General features: G+C 39.8%; 1 protein-coding gene across 1 annotated transcript in view; it reads left to right on the top strand.

Annotated features, from left to right (window-relative positions):
- LOC139204133 (leucine-rich repeat transmembrane neuronal protein 4-like) overlaps positions 1 to 17,675 on the top strand; it is a 36,620-nt gene extending 18,945 nt beyond the window's left edge. Inside the window, exon 3 of the mRNA XM_070834099.1 lies at positions 17,457 to 17,675. Coding sequence (XP_070690200.1) covers positions 17,457 to 17,675 — 219 coding nt within the window. The remainder of the gene's footprint in view (positions 1 to 17,456) is intronic.
- The last annotated feature ends 226 nt before the right edge of the window (positions 17,676 to 17,901 follow it).

The following is a 17,901-nucleotide window of genomic DNA, read 5'->3' as shown; positions in this document are numbered from 1 at the left end:
ACAACATAAATAGAGTCCATATTGAACTGAGTAGATGGCAGAACAAGTGTAGTGTATAGTCAATATGTTACTTTCAGAGTCATCACTGTGTAGAGAAGATGAGTGAGTTAAGGGTACACACAGTACACACAGTACACACAGTACACACAGTGATAGCGCTGTCAGAAAGGTTGGGGCACAGCTTCAATGATTAGTCGATTAATAGATTAGTTGTGTATGACATAACTAAAACTAGTTATTCTTCTAAGAAAAATTGATCAACATTTTCTTGTTTTTAGTCCTGTTTGATAGTAAACTTAATATCTTTGTGTTGTGGACAAGACAAGACATTTGAGGAGATCATCTTGGCCTTTGGGACACTGAGCAAACAACTCATCGATTAATCAAGAACATTATCAACACACCAATAATGAAAATAATCATTAGTTGCAGCCCTTGTCGGGGGTCAAGACAGTTAATAGATTTCTTTCTGTTTTTCGTTCTGACATTTCATGTCAATCCAGCCATTATTTTATGGGAACCGTGCTGCAGGCTGCTGGTCAGAGACGAACAAGCAAACACGGAAAAACAAATAGACGGACCAAGGTGATGACTTTCTTGTAGAAACAGCAAAAATCATTAATCAGCAAATCAAAGATGAATGTTCACTTCATTCTATCTTTATCTAATATGCAGCCACTTTCATTTGCAGGTGCGTGATGTTTGAGATAAACATGCAAATGATCCCCAGAATGAAGCAGTGCGATTAGTTTTCATTGTCGGTTATAGTCACTTATTTCAACAAAGCATTTAATGAAAAAGAATCACAAGGTCTGTTTTCATCGCTCCTTCTTTTTCATAGCTATTTACACTCTCCGATTTCCTATTTTTGTCCTCTTTTTAACCCCTTTATTGGTGTTCTGAGGCATGCAATAAACATCTCAGAGGCCCTTGTGGCCTGGGCACATACTAACCATCTCATTGCCCCATAAAATGAGATCTGTGCCCTTATTTGCACCAAGGTCCTGTAGCTCCATCTCTCCCACAATGAGAGAAAACGGCCACAAGGCTGGCAGATCGCGTCCATGGGCAAGAGGTTCAATTACTTCAGTTGTCATGGAGCAATAAATGACAAATTAAGTGGCTGGCTCCGAACACTGCTTGAGGAAGGCTGTATCAGAATACTAATGTCAGCTGTGTCGGATGGTGGGTAAAGGGAGACGGCAAAAAAAGTATGTTTGGCAAAGAAAAAAAGCACATAAAACTTGTATGATATATTGTCTACTCCTTGACCTTGATTCAGAATAATTGGGTGTGTTTGCTCATTTGTTGCTTGAAAGATGGTACAGTGATGTTTTAATTGCTGTTTAAAAGAACACCTTGTTGTTATTTATAGATACAATAAACAGCTGAGTGTATTGTTCACTTGTATTCTCTGTCTTGTTGTATTCTTTTCAGCAGTCCATGATCTTTGCTATGACAGACTGGAACAGGCATTGTTATCCAGTAATTAGTTGAGTATGCACACAGAATTTAGACACTGGCTAATGCCGGTGCTCTGTTGTTCCAGTTTTCATCACATGAAAATGCTAAAAGTCTATAGTCACTCTGGCCCGGTGAGCCTTTACCGTTTATTACACATCACAAAACAGAAAACCCCATGTTTTTACCTAAAGCAGAGGTTTATCCACTGAAGACATCCCAGACTCTGCTTGACTTAAAGTCACTATCAAACAGAAGTTGGAACATCTTTATCTGGTGTAATGTGACATATTACTGAGTGAAATGCACTAGTGGAAGTGACCTAGAAAATATGGCAGTTTGGTACTGAGCTGTAGTGAGGTACAGACTTAGAGAGGACTGCCTCCACCCACACCTCCCTCACCGCCTTATTAGTTCAGGAGGTGGGGGACAGGGGGGGAACTGAATAAATTAGGCTCAATCATGGTCTTTGGATAAACTGAGATAAACCGAGATCCAAATACACAAGCCCTACTATGATATCCCTCTGCAAGCTAAGTCTCACAAGCTAATGGTAAAGTGGTGTTATATGACAGGTGGCAGGGATGGTAAGATCCACAGAGTCATGTTGCTGCACCACCATAAAGGCTCATCATGTGATTACCCCAATTAAAGAAGTGCACACTTCCAAATACAGTTTGGGATGACCTCATGATGCATCATCTCTACCATTTTTGCATCGGTAAAATCCAATTCATTATCTGCACAGAGGGGATCAATGCGTTTGGTTGTGCATGCATGCCTGTATCGGTTTATCTGTCTGCAGCTTAAAAACTGACATCCATAGAAAATGTTTGGCCTTGTTTTGAATGAGAGCATCTGCAGCTTAATTCCGTACCCGGTATGTTATGATTCACTACCATTAGGCACGATATAAGATGAATAAATCCCTGTTCCTGCCATCTTCACCACCATGTTGATTGTAGGGGAGACTGGGATTAGTTGGAACACTTTTCAATCCCTGCCATATTTCTCTGGCATAATTCATGTTAGAATTAACTAACAGCAGTAAATGAAAAGTCAAGGTCTCAGCTATAAATAAATGTGCTTTAATGTAGGCTATACAAGCAGCTACTTTCTGAAATTAGGTGACACGTATTTAAAGTCAATGTTTGTGCATTTGTGCCAATAATAGCTTACTATTTTTTTATTATTAAATTCACTTCCTTTTTGCATTTTTTGCAAAAGCCTGTTTGTGAAAAGGCCATGTGTGATTTTTAGTGGTTAAAAAGAAACAGCTTTAATGAGATGCTTACTGAGTTGCAGGACTGGAGAAACAAATGTGTGAAGTAAAAATGTCCCTTTTTTGTTAATTTATGAATTGCTATTTGCTAAAAAAAAGAACCAAAGAAATAAAATTGAAGTCTCTGTCCCATTTTGAATTGCATTTCATCATAATCTTTTGCATTGTGTCGAATCACATCAGTTTGAATCGCAGTGCGTTTGCTCAAATCGTGTCAAATCGCACTGCATCTCAGTAGAGGCTGATCATATCGTATTGTATTGGTAGTTGTTGAATATGCATCTTTATCGGATTGTTGGCAATGCATCAAAATATGTATTGAATAAGCCTCGGTGATGGAGATGCACTTCCGTAATAGGCAGTGCTAGCGTATTTAATTGGATAGATAGATATATATATATATACGAGAAGATGAGTTGTAAAGCATTTAATAGTATTTTACAGGAAGCAAAAAGGGAATTATTCAAAGTAAAAACAGATATTGACAAACAAGAACTACATGAGGAATCAACCCAGAGACACAGGATCAGAGCTTGGGTAGTGTAGTCTTCATTTTACTGTGTCTTTAAAGGTGCATTAATAGATTTTTTTGGCCACATGGGTGCAGCAGAAAAAGCTCTACACACAGTCGTGTGTCTGACCACTGAACAAAATGTAAGTCAAAGATTCACTCTGCTTTTTCTTCTATTTTTGACTCAGATCACATTTGGAGGAAAATATCTGTCTCTCTTGCTATCTCTTTATTATTAACATCATTTGGTGTTGAGCAGACAGAGTACAGTGGATTTATGAAGCATTTATGATATGAGGCTGATGAGACTGAACCAAAACAATAAAGGTACAGGCTGTAAAAACAAAAGAAAGCCAAACCCGATCCCTAATCAATCTGGTGACATTTCTCTGTGGGTTTATCAGCGACTCTTTTCAGTTTACACACAGTCCATTGTTAATATATGTACTGGTCAATAATAACACTGATTGGTGCAGCTTTAACTAAACGTTTGATTGGTCAGATTTAATACTGGACCAACAAATAGGCCAACCGAGCTGCCAACCCTACTGTCATCCCACTAGCTTGGCTAAAAATAAGGATTTCAAACAGCAGCATTGGAAGTTTCTGAGTTGATGTGATTGCTGAACATAGTAGATTAATAGTCAGCCTTTAATCTGCTTGTCGTTTATTCCCCACTGTGAGCCCGGCTACATAATCAAACTGAGACCAAACTTAACCTCTAGATCTTGTAATCAATTACATTTACTTTCAGCAGTCCTGCAGGGCTTAAAGAACAGATGTAGGCTTGTGCTTTTGTTGAAAACAGAAACTGGTGTTGTATCACTGCAGGATACAGACAGACCCCACTGACTGATCTTCCGCACGTCCCTATCCTTCATCATATCAGTGAATTTAAATGTATGGTGTTCAGAAAACATTGAGGTTGCTGACCTCCACTCTCCTGTTCCCTTCATTCCCTGCACTTGTTTTTCTTCCATGATTTATTACTGTACATTCTGCTAGGTACATTTCACCCTGTTCAGCAAACAGACAGTGTAACTGAGTCATGCTGCAGCAGTTTTGTCAGGGTAACAAACGTTTGCACTGGAACTGTGAACTTACATCCCCAAGGTGACCTCCTGGGAGATCCTGCCAGGCTAGCCAAGATGACAGCTGAGCACCTAAAGTACACCGCGCACATGGGGAAAGTTCTGCAGCAAAATGAAGGAGGGCGTCACACAGATGAGATTCATTCATCTTAATAAAGATGACCATCAAACTGATGTAGCCGCAGAGGTGCTAGTTAACAGAGGAGGAAATGCAGGGAGACAGAGAGAGAAGCAGGCTGGGCTGTGGGAAAGGCTTCACAGCTGTAAACAAAATGTTCTTTTCCCAGCATCAGACCTCTGAATAGAACAGTACCTGTCTACCTGTTAGCATCATCCTGGCAGAAAAGCTCATTTTGTAGAACTGCTGCAAAGCACATTTTAATTTGCCTCCCAAATGCCTGACAGCACAATTATTCTTTTAAGTAAAAATCTGTCGCACTTTTATATAAATAAGCATGTTTTGCTACTCTGCATCATAGGCTGACATATTAGCACAACAGTGATTCCAAGTATAGTCACTACACATGCCTGTTTTCCCATAAGACACAGTAAATGATGCATTTTATGTTGCCAGCAGTTTGTCTGTAATAAATACTGGGAAGGTAACACAAGCAATGAACAAACAAGGACATGAGCACCATCAACAGAAGCTCAAATTTGATAAACTTTAACAGAAAATACAAGGAAAAGAATGGCACTGATGCAAAAACACCACAGTGGTGACAATAAACACCAAATACCAATATGGCTGACCAACTTGAACAAGTGTTTTCTCTTACAAGAGTGATTTCACTGAAAAAGCTGTACTGCAACACTTCTTACCTCCTCATCCAACCAGCTGCTTTTCTCTGTAATATTCTCGATTGATCTCACAAAACAGAACCACACATCCACAGCAGTTAGTGGCCGTCCTTGGTGACTAGCTGTGTCACAGTAAAAGCCTCTCAGATGCTTGCCACTGGTGGCAAGTGGAAAGCTTATAAGGCAGTGAAATCAAGCAGCACAAAGTGTTCAGGTTGCATTAACGGTGGAGTGTGATGACAGAAATTATAGGCAGTGCAGCCAGTGCAGCCAGTTCAGCAGTACATGGGGCCTGTGGGGGGTGTTTTCAGAATGGCCGTTGCGCCTACTTGTTGAAATGCCTATTTGTGGCTCAAGTTGATGCTTGACATGGAATTTGCTACATGCACCAACATCAGGACGAATAATCAGATTTAGGGTCGTCATTGCTAACTGACATCACTGGTAACGTAACAACAACTGATCTTATTACTTTAGCACTTACATGTTTCTACTGGAGCACAGACACAGTGTGACCATTAGCTTTAAGATAAAAGCCAGGGCCGGAAATTAAACAAAATTACAGAAACCACGTGCCACTGATGCTACAAGCTACTTAAAGCTCATAGAGAGCCTTTTCAAAATGCTGTTTTCTCTCTAGTCCATTAGTGAAGACAGCTTGGTGGAGAGGTGGTCCTGCTCTCATTACAATGGCAAAGCACAGTTATCCAGCACTGTAGGGGTGCAATTGCACATAAGGACAGCTGGTTAAAGTGTCCTCCTGTATACCAGGTCAATGGAGAAATGGCACAAGCACCACCGGTGACACCAAATTAAAACAAAAACCATAAATCTTGCAGATCAGCTCCATGAAGGTGACAGTTTGAGACTACTTAAAGTAGGGCAACACAGTTTCATCAACATCAGTCCCTTTGTTTGGCAGGGAGAAGAATGACAAGATAATGTATGGTTCCATGAAGTGGCTATTGTATCACAGCTCTGGCCTCACGCCATCTCACTTGAGCTGTATATTATCCCTCTGCAATATTCACATCCCATCACCACAGATGAATCCTTAGTGGGCCTTGGCCCTTAATATCAGCCTGATCCTGCTAGTGCAGACTGTTCCTCTGTGGAAATATCACGGGAGGCCAGCAGCTGGCTGCAGTTCATCTCTTGTCGCCTCACATTTTCAGCCACATCAATATTGGACAAGTCTGTTCAAGTTCAGAGGCTGTTTGAGACTGTAGCACTTAAACAGATGGCCGTCCTCTAGGCATCTCTTGAAGGAAACAGACAAACAGAACAGGGATAAACACAATCTAATTTTTTTCCCCCTTGTTGTTCATTGTCTTGAATATTTTGTGCAATAAATTGTTTCCTAGTAGATATGTGGGTTCCTCAACCTATCATGAGGAGAGAGAGGAAGTCTACAGGAGGAAAATTGTGTGTGAGCATGGATGTGTGTGTGATTTCTGGTCAATATCTGCAAATATTTAATGAAATATCAGAATAGAAACTAAAGGGATATTCACATAAAGACAGAGCACATCAAATATCACTTGGCATACACACACGCACAAATACGCAATCTTCCACAGCATTAAGAGTTAGATATACAGCCTATTCTTTAGAGTTATCACCATGGAAACTGGACAGGAGTGAAAAGCCTGTACTATGGTGGATGGAGCAATGGCACGACAGCATCCTGGGTCCTACACTGTGACATTTACATGAAGTGTTTGAGCACACTGTATAAACTTAATCGACCAGCTTCTCTGAAAATGTATAGATTCTCTTTCCTGTTGTTGCATTTCCTGCTTTGCTTTTACGTTCGTGGCGGCATTAAATTAATGCAGTTCAACTTGAGTTGCTAAAAGGGGTCAGTAATGTATCAAAAACAAAAGTGACAGAGAGAAAAGATAAGAAAAATTCAGTGAAAATCATTCAGCAACACTGTTCGCTAAAACATCTGCAGCCACACTGCTCTTATACTGCTTCCTTTCTGAGCACTCGGATGGTTGCCTGGCTGGATTAAAGGTATTACCTGAGTTCTTTCATGCCTCAGAAAGTCAGTTTATTCTGCATATCCTTGAGGATCCCCTTCAGACATGTTTTAGGACATATAAACATTCTCTGATCTGAATAATAATTTCTTTCTGTGGAGGGTTATAATGTTTTTCAGCTCATTAATGTGGTTTTTAAGGGCCCACAACTCAACTGTTTTGTTTACCGCAACTAAAAAGCTCTGATAAACTCGTTGTATGGTATCTGCTCAGCACCAAACAGCAGACAGACACAGTTAGCAAGCAGCTGGTGGTGAACTTAGTGGAGCATTTAACTGCTAAAGAGACAGAAATTTCCCTCAGGAGTCGGTGGAGACCACACCAGAGCTTAAAGAACGGAGCAAATTGGACAGAAACGAGTAAAAATAAATGCTGATGTGGCTCCGTATCTGCTGGATTTGCAAAAACAACTAAGTTAGCCATATCAACTTTATTAGGTTCTGTTATACCAATTTGTGTTTACAGCTTGTTTCCTGTGCACCCAAGTGGCCAAAAATCAGTCAATGCATGTTTAACTTCTTCTAATGTGTGCATTGGTTGAAAGGTAATTATGCTTGAGAGGGTGTTTGTTGATTGACTCAACTTCTACCCTACCTTTTCTGATTCTAATGATAGAGTTGGCCACAAGTTCTAAACCCAAAACCAGGCAAAGTCACAAGTTTTTTGAACTGCAAAATGTAGAACTTTTTGCACAGTGCTGATTCTCTAAATGCAGGACTGGAGGGGATATGTACTGAAGAACAGTTTGGACATCACTTATTATCTGCCTTATGCAGGCATTTGTCAGACTTTTCTTTAATTCGCATGTAGTTTGTTGGCTTGACTGCTACATGTTGTTGAGCCTCGCCGACAATGGCAACAGAGGCTGGTAAGAAGAGGGGAAGGAAACAGAATGCAGTAGTGAAAAAGCCAACGGGAAGATTATAGCACCATTTACTCTTTACTCAAACTGATGTAGCCCCCAAAGCTCAGTTCAGGTTTATCCCAACCCCATTTTTAATCCTAAACTCCAACCCCTATCTTCTCCCTACAGTATGTATGAATTTGACTGTAATCCCCAAATTAACCCTTAACCCAAACTTTCACTTATCCTTTTCAAATAGTGCTTAGCTTTGGCTGAACTCTGCAGACTTGTTACAAATACAATCACTTAATTGGACTATCCAAATAAGCTGTGGGAAAAATTACCATCCCTCTGCTGTCTGGGAGTACCTGCATATCAGCATATTCACACAAGATGTTTCAAATAAGGGAAGGAGAGATCCCAACTGTAGACACTGTAAAATCTGTAAAACCTGCCATTCAAACAAAATAATTCCAAACTTCTCCAAAGCACTCATTCGCACAACCAATGAGCATTCAGTCGGAACCAAGGTGACTGTATTATTACCATGTCCATTAAACACACGTCTGTCAGGCTGGTCTGTCATGTCTTTTTCGAACTGACAGTATAGTACTAAATTATCTGTGATTTGCAACATTAGCTTGGTATCTCATCTGGACAAAGCAAGGCTGATAAACTCCAGACATCCAGTAGAGAATGAAATAGCTTGGCTCTGGTGCAATTCCTTTAAGTCTTTCTTTTAGCGTAAGTCGTTTGGTGAGAAAAACAAGTCCAAGAAATACTTAACATGTAGTATAGTGTCTATTATTAGTGATCTGCTTTCCTTCCAGTGCACGCTGGGCTAGGTACCATCCATCTGTGACTCTGAGAAGCAATAAGGGGGTTGAGACCATAACTGAGTATGTCAACGTGCAGCGATTTTTGATTTGTTTTTTTCTTTTATTTGCTACTTGAGGAGAATGGAACACAACAACAACACTGACATCTTTCTTTTAAAGTGATATGGTTAACTTGTTAGCAAGTAGTTACTTATTTACACAATGAGCTGATATGGAGCAACATTAGCATTCATTTGGCATTGTGTTTCCATCCACCAACTCCTGAGGGAAATGTCTGGCTCTGTAGCTGCTAATTGCTCCACTATGTTCATCAGCTAGTTGCTAACTCTGTCTATATGCTATTTGTTGGTGCCATTTGTTGATTGGAAGGTAATGTACAGCTGGGTTTTTGTTGAAAATACCTGCCTGCTGCAGGGGAAAATTATGTTTTGAGAGTGAGCCAAACATAAAAAGCCAGAAAAGCATCCAATGAACTGAAAGACACTGGAAAGCCCCGTAGCACTAAAGGGAACTGCCGAGTTGAGGCATAATTATCCACGGGTTTCTAAGAGTGTCCCTTTTCACATATAGCAGAAGGAGTCATGTGATCCATTATAAATAATGCAAATATTGAATATAGTCGCTTTAAGTTCATTTGAACCACCCAGAGGAAGACCAGTGTTGTCTGTTAGGTTGACAGTCAGGAGTTTGCTCAGACTAAAGAACTGTGGCAGTCTCTGAGGGTTAACAGTGGATAGCTCTAAAATATTTTCCATTGTTGAGTCCCTGGGAAGAGAAACGGCCAAAGATATTTCTTGGAAAACTCATTATTAGCATAGTTGGCCCCAAATGGAGAAATACCAGCATGTAGCATTATACTTAAAAAACAAACAGCTGAAATTTCATGTAACATGTTTTACACTGAGGGCATGTCAGAAGAGCACCTGGCATACTAACTGGATTACTTTAGGCCTCTGCCCGAATGACAAAACAGCCTTTGCTGTAGATTTCCGTTCCTTGTCTGAAAGATTATTGAAACTGCATCAAGGACAGCAACATTTAGTCCTCGGTACAATACATGTTGCAGGATGAAAGCAGCGCTTACCTCTGCCTTATGTGTGTGATGTTTCCTATATAAATTAAATATGAAGCCTAAAATAAATCTGAAAGAATGATACACTATGATACCACCATAGTTCCAAATAAACAACTGTGACCTTAGAGGCGATATATTTTTATTTTTTTCAGGATTGAGGCATTTAATGGCTGTTTTGACAAGCAGCATCAGCACTACTGTATCTGTGTGCGTTTGTGTGTGTGTGTGTGTTTGTGCGTGTTGTAAGTGTGTATGTGTGCATTCAGGAATGTGTGTGGGAGTGTAAAGAGAAAGAGAAAAACAGTCGGCGAGGGAGAATGAACCAAACAGTGTGGCACACATCTTACTGTATGCCTGCTGTTGAATAAGGATTCATCTATGCATCTATATTTCTTGGCATCAATATTCAGGATACTTATATCTATATACATCAGAAAAGACTCTGTAGTGACTCATAAATTGTCCATCCAGTAAATAACGGTAAATCTCGGCATGAGTTGCCAACATTGATGAGCAGAAAATGGGATGAGCAGCATTAGGAGAAGATAAATCCCCACATCTGAAGGATTATGGTTATTTTGACAAATGCGAAGCGCTTTTCAAAAAGAAATGTAATTACATGGTGAATATTAAAGTCAGCAAAAGATGATCTTTCTAGAATTCCAGCACATGCGATATTACAATGTACAACTTTATGTTCCCTTTCAGATGGATGTCATTTTTTTTCCTCTCAGAGAGGATGCTAATGGTCTGCTGTCTGTAATATTTGTTGCATGATTTATTGAATATGTTTTATTGTGCCAGAGCAATGCTTATGTGTATTTTGCCTGCAGTACAATATGCCCAGTTCAATTATGAGTTTACTGACCACTTGTTTCTAGCTTCATGTCTGTGTCACTCACCCCGAAGTCATTTTTCAATTTATCCATCCTGAGCAACAATCAGGGAAGGGGGTCTTGTGGCCATTAGCATGCCATTCGGCACCCATGAGTGTGTCGCCTAATAGACAGCGATGATAATAGAGGCTTGTCTGTGCTCTCTCACCACAGCGTTGACCACTGAGTGAATTATCCAGCTGACAGAGAGCAGCAGCACAGCTTAGGAGGCGGAGGATGTTGTTAATATGCCAATGAGAGCTCGGGCCTCCCGTGCCAGTCTGAGGCATGCTGGCATGGTGCAGCTGCCTATCACCTAATTGGGAATCATTTAGCAGCAGCTTGACCTACATTCAGAGCAGTGCAAAAGGGGGACCACCTATGTGAATGTTTTTATTAGCAATCCAATGCTAATAGCTTGGGAGTTAGAATTAATTGCTTTATGCTGTGGCATGAGAATTTATATCATTGTCCTCTTCTAAATCTGCAGTAAAGTGCCTTAGAGTGGGTCAGTAGAGTGCTTTACTGAAGAACTCTCCCTTTTGATATAAAACACTGAGTGTACCAGAGAGGCAGTTTTCTGTAAAATTGGAAGCATCTGACGTAAGGGCATCGCACTCTTCTAAATATTCTTTAAAGGAATAGTTTGACATTTGACACGGAATTTAATACAGAAATGCACTTATTCGCTTTTTTTTGCCGAGAGCTGGATGAGAAGATTGATGCCACTCTCATGTCTGATTGATGTGGCCGTATCAGCCCTCTCATCTATCTCCCAGCAAGAAGGCAAATAGGAGTATTTCCCAAAATGTCAACTATTCTTGATGTTTTTTGCAGTGACCTCTGTGTAGTCAGATTTACTGTCCTTTTTTATTAATATGTCCGAGTAGCTGCAGACAGTGTTAACATTATAGAATAACTTGGTGTGAGCTGCACAGATAAGTTTGCAGTGTTGGGCAGAAATGGCCACTAGAACTGGTGGTGAATAATTTGTCATATTGCCTGGGGTGAGGATTTCAGTGCTTATGTTTTGCTGAGAGCAGACTCCAAACTGTATGAAAACCACACTCTCACTTCGCCTGTGATTTCTTTCTCTGCATCAGACTTACTATAATTTATTTTCCCCAGCTTGTCGTTAAGGCAGTTTCCCCCAACGGTTTTTTTGTGTTTTATATTTTATCATTTTTGTTTTGTCCAACAATGACATTTTCGTCATTTTCATCACATTTTGTGTTATCAACACCCAAAAAAAAAGAAAAAAGAAAACAGCTTAAGAAATGAAAAGGAGCAGTATTGTTTATACTAATAGCTGTTGCCTCTTGAAGTCTAAAACAATTCCCAGACCAACAGAGAAGATCATTTCTTAACACTTTAAACTCTAGAGGTTTCCAGTGATAAACAATGAGTCACTTTTTAGCTGAGAGGAAGATGCAAAAAAGAAGTGTGTCATAAAATTGAAAAGGGATGAACTAACCTCAGGTGTAAATGTATTATACAATAAAAACATACACTACAGCACCTGAAACAGAGGTGTAGTTTCCACAGGCTTGTACAGTGACATATGTATTCTCTTGTCTTTAAATTCACCTCAGGGTAAAACAGGTTGAGCTATAGTTTAAACAGTTAACATAAAGTGAAGACGAGATCGAGCTGGTGCCAGATGCCTGCTTTATTATCTTGGCCAGTAGCCACTGACTCACTGAATAACGACTTACACTTGTCAAGAGCAAACAAAACTATTCTTAGATAGCTATTGTAATCAAGGGATTTGAATTCATTATATATTTATCCGGTTGGGTAGCATACAACTAGATTAGAAAAGACTTCCCGAGCCATTAAAGTTGAGGAAAAGATGGTGATCATGGCTCAGGCGAAATCAGACTGTGTGCGGCATTCAGCCCTAAGCAGCTCTGCTGGCAGCTGTCCAATCTACACTAGCCAATGACTCACCTCTCTAAGAGTTCCAACCATAACAGCCAACGTTTCCCCAATATTCCTGATTAAACCTGAATGCTCACTCTGCATGGTTGGCCAAAAAGGCTTTTATTCTTTTCTTCTACACTAAGACATGAAGCTGATCCTGTTCTAGTTTACTGCTTCAGAAATGCAGATATTCAAACTTTTTCTCAAAAGGGAAAAGGCTGCATTCGCTCAGTGTGAATGGAAAATGCAAAATAAAATGCAATGTTGACCTATGAGATGTACTGTCAAAGCATAAAACAATATTTATTCCGGTTTAATATCTCTCAGCTGCACTGAGACTTCAACGCACTCATGGAAAGAGCTGTCATTAAGTTAATTGACTTTATTTTGACATTTCACATTTTGTATTTGAGTAATTAGTGAATGCTCTTATCCAGAGAGACTGACATTAATGTCAGTGAGGAAAGCTATTTATGATTCCCAAAAAAAGACATAATAATTTGATGGCTAATTGAGAGACATTAGGATGTTGTAGGAATTTAAAATGTGACCTTTTGGGTACATTTTGGGTATAGTATCTTTATTAGCCTAGCACTGTGGATGGCAATATTGGTTGGTTCGTTCATCACTTTTGTCCAGATTTAAATGTGTCAACAACTATCATGGATTGCAATGACAAATTCTGTATAATTTCTGTGCAATTCTGTTCTTTTGCTTGCTTTATTGTCATCATTGGGTCCAAATTGTTTATAATTTCTATGTCAGAGAGTTTACATACAAACGCCTGCAGAACTGACAACATTCCCTTCAGCCACAGCTGTGTTTAGTGCTAATTAGCAAATGTTAGCATGCTAGCATTGTTATTGTGAGCATGTTAGCATGCTAGCATTTAAATCAAAGCACTGCAACCATACTGTCTATAGTGCCAACACAGATGGCCTGTCTGCAGTGAGACGTCATCTGGCAAAACACTGTAGTGACCAATCACATACAAATGTTGCTTGTACATTGCATACGTTGCTTTGTAACATGAAGGGTGTACTTCTACTTTTACCTTGAAATCATTCCAATGAAAGATAAAATAAATATTTATTTGCACACTGATGCAAATAGCCAGATGGCCCTTTTCCGCTATTTACACCCGGTCCGGTTATGCAGTTTAAAGAAAGATAAATTCCTAATCAGATTAATGTGGTTGTGGTGGCTTAATGGTTTAGTTACATGAGTTTCACCCTGGAATGTGGGGTTGATAGCCTGTGTGAGACCAACAGTAAATTACATGAATTTGTTTGTTAACATATATTTCAGTTTTCCTTTATTATTATCAGTTTTCAGTAGCAGTTTGGTTAAGTTTAGCCACCAGAACTGCTCGGTTAGGTTTAGGAAAAGATCATGGTTTGGGTGAAAATAGTAAGTCAAATACAAATATAAAAGGCAGTGTGCATTAAACACAAAATATCTTTTTCCAACATAAAACACACACTACAAATGATGTTGTTGAAGACTGACACACGGCTGCAAATAGCATCTGCCTAAATAATTCCCATCATGATACAAAACTATTGTGCTATTGTGTTTTGGTATCCAGTAAGCCTTCACATTCACAGATCTTTTTGAAACTGGAGTTCGTGGACATATATTTCATTGTTTCACCAATGTCACACCTCCACCTACGCAACCTGTTTGAGTTGTTTTAACACAGGGCTGTTCTCAGCCTGAAGTCTTGTTAAACAATGTATAGGAGGAGAGCAATCCTAAACATACAGACCAATCGACGAATGTAATTAGAGAGATTCATACTGTGAGTGTGAAATACCAGTTTCCACCACTTGTTGTTTCACATCCCACTTGTCCACTCAGTTTCACTGAAACCTTTTCTCAATAAGGAGTGTTGAAGAGTTATATATTCAGTGATGTTCCTGTCTCTCTTTAACTCTGTAGTGTCTGTAAAACACCTACTGTAATAGATTCATAAAATCAGTTGTTACAGCATTTGTGAAGTGGGGTTTTAGAGGGCTGAGCTGGAGAAAGCCATACAGAATGGGCTCAAATGTTTCGGTTTCAGTCCTACTTCACAGCATTAAAGAGAAAAAAGTTGCAGATATAAAAAAAAACCTCAGCTATCTGTGAAGAAATACTAGACAGGATCTCACTGAAAATTATAGGTCCCGTGCAATAGAAATTATAGTTTATTTCATGTAGCTGATAGTTGAAGAAAGTGCTGAAAAAGGCAGCTACTGTCTAAAGCGTTTGAGGAGGAGGCAATAAAGAAAAGATAAAGGTCATGATACAGTGCTGTTGTGTTTGAACTTTACCACCAAACTTGCCGGAGGGGCAACAGCACAGTATGTGCATATTCATGTATTCTTGATTGGTAGCATACAAATCTATGTTAGATAAACCACAATATTTGCATACATGCTATTTTATCCCATTTATTGCCTAGAGATGTTGCAATGTTACAGCACAAAGTCCAAGCTGAGGCATTACTGTTGCATCACAGCATACCTCCTGGGCGTGCACAGAAATGAGTTTGACATTGGCACAATTTGGAATCTCTGCCGTGTCAGTGGTAAACGTTACGGCTAACGCACATCATATACATAAAGCATTTTTCACATTGTGGAGGCTAAAAAGGTCCAATTCCAAACAGTAAATTGCAAACAGAGACAAAATCCTTGACGGTGATGCATTTGCTGCAGACTGAACGTAATGATGAAAAATGAGGAGCCACTTGTGTCAGGTTCTTTGAGAAGGTTTAAATCAATCTGCACAGTGATGGTAAGCAGAATATATTTTTTGTTTGAAGCACAGCAGAAATAACCTGACACAACAAACAGGCAGCCACTCTCAAAGCTTTGCATTGCAGTTTTATTTGACAATCTCATTTGACTATTTTGAACGACACAAATCCCTCAAAAAAAAAAAAAAAAAAAAATGCTATTTTAGTCCAAAACAAAGACAATATGATTCCTCATAAGTGTTTAAGAGGTCACAGGAAGTATTTTTTAACGCTGTCAGGACTATTCATATTGAGACCTATATAATAATAGCACTATCAATTTCTAAAAGGTGACTTTATTTATGTATTTACAGATCTGTAGAGGTAAGGCAAAAAAGCCTTTTATGATCTCTGTAACTGCAGCTCCGTTTATTTTATGGCACCTTTGGATTTCAGTCGGGATAAAGTGGCAACGCTTAAGTTGAACAGTGGGGGCAAGAGAAGCTGCGGAGACAAAGGTTACAAGTGCTCTGCCAACAACTGCTGTATACAGAAAAAGAGGGCTTGTATTGTTAAACCAGCCAACCCACCAAATCTATATTGACATCACCACTTACATGTTTGACTTTTTACCACTGCAATAATTGGAGAAAACAAGTCCGCAATGTAGCCTTTCCCCTTGACAATTTGTACAGAGTACTCCCTGATTTCATGCCTCCCCCCCCCTTCCACACACACACACCACCCCTCTCCCCACTTAGCTCATTTTGCATTTGGAGCATTGTTGTTCATGAATTTTTTATGAATTCCTCTGAAGTAGTGTGCAAAGTTCAGCTGTTGGATTTGACAATAGAGTGTTTTCGGCTAATCTTCCTATTAAAGCAGAGAGCAAAAGGCGCTAGATCGTTTCTGGATACAAAAACATAACCTGCTGAAAGCTGTGATTTCAAATCTAAAAGGTCTGAATGATGACAGTGCTTCGAAATTTGACCTAACCAGATACAGAGAAAACGTAAATCTGAAAACCATTTCTGCATCAAATCAGCTTTAAGTAAATCCCTTTTGGATCCAATAAAATAATCCAAGAAAACATACTGTATTTGACAATAGATGTTCTGCCCACAAGTCATATTACAGCGAACTGTGATTTCTCGAGCGGACACTTGAATACTGCTTGTGTGGCAATGCTGCAGCAAGATTATTTGTGACAGTATGTTCATTCATTCATTTAGTGGCGTTGAATATGCAGTGTCTGAAAATGGGGATAAATCATTGCTCAGAGTAAGACAGTTCAAGTTAATGGATAAATGTAAAAATATATATATATATATATATATATATATGTATACATATATATTTAGGTATCTCCATTTGGAGGTGAACTTGATCATTGTGCACTCAAGCGCTGCATGTGTTCTGTGTTATCTGACATGTAGGAATGTTTCTACACACTGTTTGTTGATTTGTGCATTTCAAGATGCTTGAGTACATACACATTTTTGTGTGAAAGCATTAACAGACATTAGAATATTAATATCAATATCACACAGACCAAGATGCAGCTTTATCCCATTTAATTGACATAATTCAGACCACACTAGCAAGTAAAACTAAGAGGGGTCTTTGAATCAGCAAAGTGCTTGTAATGTAATAAGCACTCTCTTCTAAATGGAGCTTTGACTCCATTTAAAAGAGGGCAGAAAATATGTGTGCACTCTCGCTTAAGGCTTTCATCTTGCATATAAATCATTCCAGCTGAAAGTGGGTGTTTGAGCATCACAGATTTCAGGTCTTGGGGCGCGCACTGCATCCACGGCCAAGGCTGCATTAATGACAGTGCTGTGCCACGACTGCATGGAGTAAATTAAGCCAATTCCAAATATTCTGAGAGTGGATGAAACGGAAGCATTCTTGGCTGATTTGGAAGTTTTATGTGTGGTTCTCTTTTTTCTCCTCTTTCCCTTTTCTGCTCCCTGTTTCTGTGTAGATACCGCGGCAGCTGAGTGCTCTGACGTTGTACAGGTGTGAGCAGTCGGCTCTGGATTATTGCCATGCCCACCTGTCGCTGCACCTTAACGTGGGCATGGAGCCCCCAACTCAGGCGCTGGGAGGTCCGAGGCCAGCCAAGTACCACCCGGGCCTAATGGCTGCCCTCCCCTCTGAGCCGGTGCTGCCTTGCCCCCAGACCCACTCCCTCCACCAGTGAGCTGGGGACACTGTGAGGCTCTGTGTCCAAACTACTGTATGTCTGCCGCACAGAGTCAGTGGACCACTCAGATGAAACACGAGGCTGTGTGGGAGGGAACTGGGGCTGGTAAAGAAGCAAAGGAGACAATTCATCTACTGCAGAGCACCTTGGACCCAGGGTAATGAAAATGAAAATATTTCTCAGTGGAAATAAAGGGGTGCAGCAGTATTGATTAGTGAGCTTC

This window comes from Pempheris klunzingeri, chromosome 7 (genome assembly GCF_042242105.1).
Source record: "Pempheris klunzingeri isolate RE-2024b chromosome 7, fPemKlu1.hap1, whole genome shotgun sequence".
In the NCBI taxonomy this organism is placed as follows: domain Eukaryota; kingdom Metazoa; phylum Chordata; class Actinopteri; order Acropomatiformes; family Pempheridae; genus Pempheris; species Pempheris klunzingeri.
Note: the sequence above shows the minus strand (reverse complement) of the source record. Positions and strands in the feature narration are given on the sequence as shown.